The 6,000-nt window shown below is 43.2% G+C and overlaps 1 protein-coding gene across 14 annotated transcripts in view; it reads left to right on the plus strand.

The window, feature by feature from the left end:
* mecom (MDS1 and EVI1 complex locus) overlaps window positions 1-5,486 on the plus strand; it is a 156,529-nt gene extending 151,043 nt beyond the window's left edge. For all 14 annotated transcript variants that reach the window (XM_088078804.1, XM_088078799.1, XM_088078800.1 and 11 more), the window contains 4 exons: window positions 393-537; window positions 2,641-2,886; window positions 2,981-3,167; window positions 3,533-5,486. In XM_088078804.1, the coding sequence (XP_087934930.1) occupies window positions 393-537; window positions 2,641-2,886; window positions 2,981-3,167; window positions 3,533-3,667 (713 nt within the window). In that variant the 3' untranslated portion in view covers window positions 3,668-5,486. The remainder of the gene's footprint in view (window positions 1-392; window positions 538-2,640; window positions 2,887-2,980; window positions 3,168-3,532) is intronic.
* Window positions 5,487-6,000: the final 514 nt, after the last annotated feature.

Here is a 6,000-nt window from a genome sequence, read left to right on the forward strand (position 1 = left end):
AATATGTCACACTGTGACACATATTTAAAGTTACTTCTGGGAACTTTGGGGGAACAAGCAACAGGAGTGTCAAAAATACAATCAGTACAATCAGTCGACATCATTTAACTTCAATTTTGAATAATGAAAATGTGCATTTTGGAGCAGCCTCGAACTCAGGACTGTGCATGCCCCATACAGGCAACATTCCTGTCTCTCTACAGCTGTCAATTCAATTAAAAAAATCACCCCCAAAAAATAAAATGTGCATTTTAAATGTATTTTATAGGTGGACACTTAGTGATCATTCAGAAATGTTTTGGGACATCATGGTTCAACGCACTATGTATTCAGAATATTCATCATACTGAAATATCAGAATCAGAACTGGACTGTTTTTTTTCTTCCCGCAGGCACTGCAATGTCGTCCCCACAGTCTGAACTGGACAGTGGCAGTGCTATATTGGATGACAAGGAGGACTCTTATTTCAATGAAATAAGAAATTTCATCAGCAACACAGGCCAGAACCAGACATCCCCGGACCCCTCTGAGGAAGGGTAAGTATGGTTTTTATGTGAATGAGCTCAACAAGATGTTTATAGACCGATATCATCCGGGCTTCCCACCCACACATCTCAGCAGCAGGGACATGAGGCCAGGGCCTGTGACTACATTAGGCTTTTTGGACTTAAAAAGAACTCTCTGGACATAAAAAGGTACAAATAATCAGTCGGCTGCTATCAGCCTATTTTCGTCTTTTCATACCACCCAGCCAGCCTTCATTAATTCTGACATCATGCTCAGAGGTCCGGAGTACAGAGCAATCATCTTTGATGACATTTAAGATAGCTGCAGATTTTGGAAACGTGCAGGAGCTCCTTATATCGGTTGCCTTTCGGCCACACGTACGAACACATATCTGTACGCATGCAACTGCGTCTGAGCATTATGCAAAATAAATTCTTGGAGCTGCGATCAGGTCGGATAGCAGTTGAGAGGTCTGCTCAGGTCTCTGAGTTTGTTTTCACGTGCCTCGGTTTGTGTGATCACAGGGCAGATTGCGGGTGCGGATAGAGATCTCGCAGACTGGTGTATGATTGTGCAGAAGGCCTGTGAGAGCAGGACCGGGGCGGTGGAGCGTCAGAGGGACGGGGAGAGGAGCAGGAGGGGGAGTGCAGCAGTTAGCCCACCACATCTGGAACCAACATGTCTGCCTACAGGAAGAGGGTAGAGGGGGTGGGGTCAAAGGGTCGCCCCGTGTTTCCTTTCAAAGTGCTGTGCTCCTGACTACTTCTGATAGATACTTTATCCCCAGCAAATTACCACGTTTGAAAGCGTAATTAGCGAATCTGTTTTCTTAATCACAGTGCTCTAACTCGCTCTTTTTGGAGCGAGTCCCTCCTCTCAGCCCTGTGAGCTCAACATGGCACAAATACCACGTTGTTAGCCTCAAAGTCTCCATCCCAGCGGGAACTCTGTCAAAAGTGTAGTATTATCAGCTGCTGATAGAGGAGAAGAGACGATGTAGATACTGTATGTTCTAAAAATCTAATCTGCAATAATTCCCTCTTTTCTCTTTTTCTGAAGTCCTTGCAAATGTGTCCCTTTCAAATCCGGTGCAGGTATCCTGATTACAGGCATCCTATTATTATGTAGTGATGTGCTTGATGTGTTTTGTTTCCTATCTATCTACTTATCCACATCCAGCTCTCAGTTCTCGTCTTCTTTGTACAAGAAATGGCATTTTTGGGAGCTGACGAAAGACGTCCCAGAGTGTAATTAGTGAATCAGTCTAAATGTGGTTCCAGATGATTTACCAAATGGTGGTTTCCTGTGGCGCTGAGACAGAGGGACAGATTAAGACTCAGGCAGTTTGGATAGCTCGCTCTCTCTCCCCCCGCAGGGATAGAAGAATGGGCCGGTTGGCAACACTCTCATAACTCTCCCACCAAATGGGGCTGTCAGCTAAATATTTTGCCTATTAGATGAATACGAGATAGGAGAGAAAATAAACAAGGAGAGAGGCGAAGCACTCCAGTTAAGTGCTGCAACGATCAACCCAGTGCTGCTGCACCCAAAGGGGCTCCGGAGCCACGATGACAAACGGGATTCCTGCTCTGTCGATCCCAGCTGCCATGCTCTGCCTCAGATCCTCCTCTCTTGGCTCAGCGTCCCATATGATCCATTGTTTTTGTGTATATGGAGAAAGGATTCTCACGAGAACGTGCAGGATATTAAAACTAAAGGCAAAAGACTGTAAATATACTACAGCTTTTGTTTTCTATGTAGTTTGTAATTACTCATTTAACAAGCACCAGATGAGTTCTTTTTTAATATCTTGATTATTTTCGTAAACATAAAAGTGTGTTTATAATATGTACTGCTAATGAGGTAGATGTCACTACTCTTCATTAGGCTTTGTACAGGGTATTGGTGGCTGAGTGGATAATGCAGGTGCCCCATGAACAAAGGCATGCTGCAGCAGCCTGGGGTTCAACTCCCGCTCAGTGCCTTTTGCTGCATGTCATCCCCGCTCTCTCTCCCCTTTTCACGCTGATCTGTCCTATCTAATAAAGGCTAAAATGCCAAAAAAAAATCTAAAAAAAAAAAAAGTCTACTGTTTTATCAAGCTATATTGAATTGACATCCCTGGTCTGCAGGTTAAATGGCGGTCCGTTTGAAGAGGAGAAGCCACTGATGGCCAGCCGTGGATCACGTGACCTGGAAGACGAGGAAGCGGAGGAGCTTGGTGCTGATGTAGAAGAAGGGGAGGAGCGCAGCAACACCCCTGGGAAACATGAAGAAGAGGCGCTTCCTAGCAGCCTCAGCGATGGCATCATACAAGACGAAATGGACTTCAGTGGACCGAACGACTTAAACCTCAACTGCAAAACCTCTCCGAGGAGGTGACTTCAATACAACTGAAACAGATTTTTACATTGTGTGAATGATGATGTGCGGTCAAAAGTTAAGTATTGTAATTTCCTGCTTGACCTCCAGGTATAAGGAAGAGGAGGAGCAGAGTGGCTACTCAGCCTTGGATCACATTCGTCATTTTTCGGACATGCGCAAGCTTGAGGAGAGCGAGCTGAGTGAAGGAGACGGAGATGAGGACGATGGATCGTTTGGCTCCCCCCCTTTGACTGATTCAGTCAAACAGCCACTCTTTAGGAAATCTAAGTCTCAGGTAAAAGAAACATTGACACCGTAACACTCAATCTATAATTTTTGATTCATTTAATTTCATTCATCTTATCTTATGTTAGTAATATTAATGATAATAATTTATTTTAATTTATGTGAGTCTAGTTGAGTTGAGTTTAATTTAGTTTAGTTTAGTTTCATTTAATTTTGTCTGTGTATTTGTGTATACATTAATGTGTACATGCATGTCTTTGTCTGCTGATGTTAAAATCAATGAAGGCACTGTATGAAAAAAACAAAAACAAGAAACATTGAGAGTTCACATGCATGCACATTTATCAACACAATCATGTAAAAATGAGCTTTAAAGCATGTTAGTTAAATGTAATCCATCTCTGTCTCCATCAGGCGTATGCCATGATGCTGTCTCTGGCTGAGAAGGACTCTCTCCACCCAGCCTCCCACACCCCGGCCACCATGTGGCACAGCCTGGCACGGGCTGCTGCTGAATCTAGTGCCATCCAGTCCCTCAGCCACGTATGATAAAACCCCTTTGCGCTTTACCATTTCACCTTTCAACCCCCAAATCTGACCTATGGCACTGGGAGCCCACTGCAGGGGCTATGTGCAGGGGCCCCCGATCGTTCACAGAGTGACTGCTGAGCAGAACCACGGCCCATCTGACTGCTGAGTGGAGCGCCTAACACACAAAGCAGGGTCACTGTCCATGCAGAGCCCAGCCCCGCCCCAGCCCCCAAAACCTTCCAACAGATAGAGATCAAAATGTCCCTCTGAGACCTTAAAAGTGATTTCTTTACATTAACACCAACCAGGATGATAGCAATGATGATGATTGTGGTGAAAATAATAATAAGTAATAATAGCTGTATTTATTCTGCTGAATTTCTATGTTTTGCACAGCAAAGGCAGCTTGTGGACATGGAAGATGGATGTGCTGATTTACTCACCAGCACATAGAAAGCAAGGAGAACATATATGTACGCTGAGAGGGTGAGTTTGGTTGTGTCTCTAAGACGGCCAGTTTCAGCCTGGTATGTTTCACTGTGCAAAAAGCATAAGAGCCTCTGACAAAATTATCTTCAAAATGTATCACAAGAATTCCCTGTAACCCCCAGAGATCCGCAGGTGTTTCTCATAAATACATGTACTTGATGATAAAAATGAAGGGTGGGGTTAGCAGCCTCAGTTCTAATGAAAACCGCTCCATGTAAGGACAGTGTTAGCCGTGCGTTAATATCACTGAAGTCACTGAAGAACAAATTTTAAACAAAGTAATTGTTAAACTGAAATCAGGCCAGTTTACCATCTGCGTTTCCATAGCTGCGTGTGTCTGCACAATCATAGCACTGTACACAAGTGTCTACCAACTGTTCTCCACTGCACTCCATCCTGCCCGGCTGCGCTATCTGTGAAAGGATATAAATAGATTGTCTTTTTAGTGGAAGAGAAGAAAACACTTTTTTTTGTTTGTTTCGTTTTTTTACTGAGATAAGTAGCCAGTGCTGAAGTTAACTGTTGTTCTGTAAAGGGCATATGTCTTTTTCCAAACCCTTGAATCCATCCTAGTCAGCCAACAATACCACTAAATAGCCTGAATACTAGTTGTTAGCTACTCCATGCTCGTGTGTCTTTCATTTTTAGACAATCATGATTTTGTTTTCTTTTTATTTTGTTGGTGTTGTTGTTGTTATTTGCTGTTGTATGTTGAGAATTGTATTTATTTCTTGGCAAACTGTAGTTTGTTTACTGAATAGCACTGCTCTTAGCCCAGGTGAAGGGAAGATTCCTCGCTGGGCCTATCCCACAGTTCAATGGGGTTTGTAGATTACATTTGAGTGCCGGATAGTATTAAACATACAATTCACTCCTTATTCTTCTAATGAAACCGGTTGATGAATAGATATTACTTAGGGGTTTTTTTTTTTATGACAATTTAATGATTCAATTGTAAAAAAAAAAAGAAAAACATTATAAAGAATGAATAAATAAAAAAAGGCCAGGTATAATTTCTTCATAAACGCATGATTGGTCTGGTAAGATCTGTATCTGACATTTTCTACGGTTGTCTGCAAGCTTGTGTGACGTTCGGTTCATGTTAATCCCTTGTGCCAAACTTATGATAAATAACAGATTACTTTCATTTATTCTCCCGTTTTGAGGGACCAGATTTTTTCGTTTGTTTGTTTTATGACGTTTTGTTTATAATCAATTTTAAAAAGTAATCGGCAAGTTGAGGTACTTTGTTTTAATGCTTTCTACAATGTAACTGTTATGCATTTCAATTCAATACTGTGGGAGGAACAACTAAGAAATAAAGGACTACAATGTGGATTGACAAGTACTCCACTCTGTCTTTATTTCACCTTTAACATTTTACTCATCCATTGTCTCCCAACTCACTCACATAACCCCCACTCCATACAGTCCTTCTGGCTGCCCATCATTTTGGCCCAAACAGAGATTTATACACAGAGACATGAGTCAGAAAACCACCTGGCACTTTCTTCTGGCGCTCCCATGGCCTCCAAGAGCGAGGGAGAGCCTGAACTCTGGTCCTCTTTTTTTCTCCAGACTTTGGCTCACATAGAGAGAGGGAAGGAGAGAAAAGGCTGGAGAGGGCTTGAATGTGGTAGTGGGAGCGGAGGCAGGAATGTGTCCTCTTTATTTGTGTCCGTTTGTGGGGCATGATGGATGAGTTGGGTAGATGTGATGACCTGGCTCATCGCTCAAACGCTCAATAAGAGTCCCATCCTGCAGCAGGCCTCCCCATCCAGCACCCCCCTCTGTCACTGCTGCCAGCCAACGTGGGCGGACATTGTGGCTGGGCGGGTTGGAGGTTCAGCAGCTCCATTGTC

The sequence above is a fragment of the Plectropomus leopardus genome, chromosome 6 (assembly GCF_026936395.1).
Source record: "Plectropomus leopardus strain MGB_pleo_1.0 chromosome 6, ASM2693639v1, whole genome shotgun sequence".
Lineage (NCBI taxonomy): Eukaryota > Metazoa > Chordata > Actinopteri > Perciformes > Serranidae > Plectropomus > Plectropomus leopardus.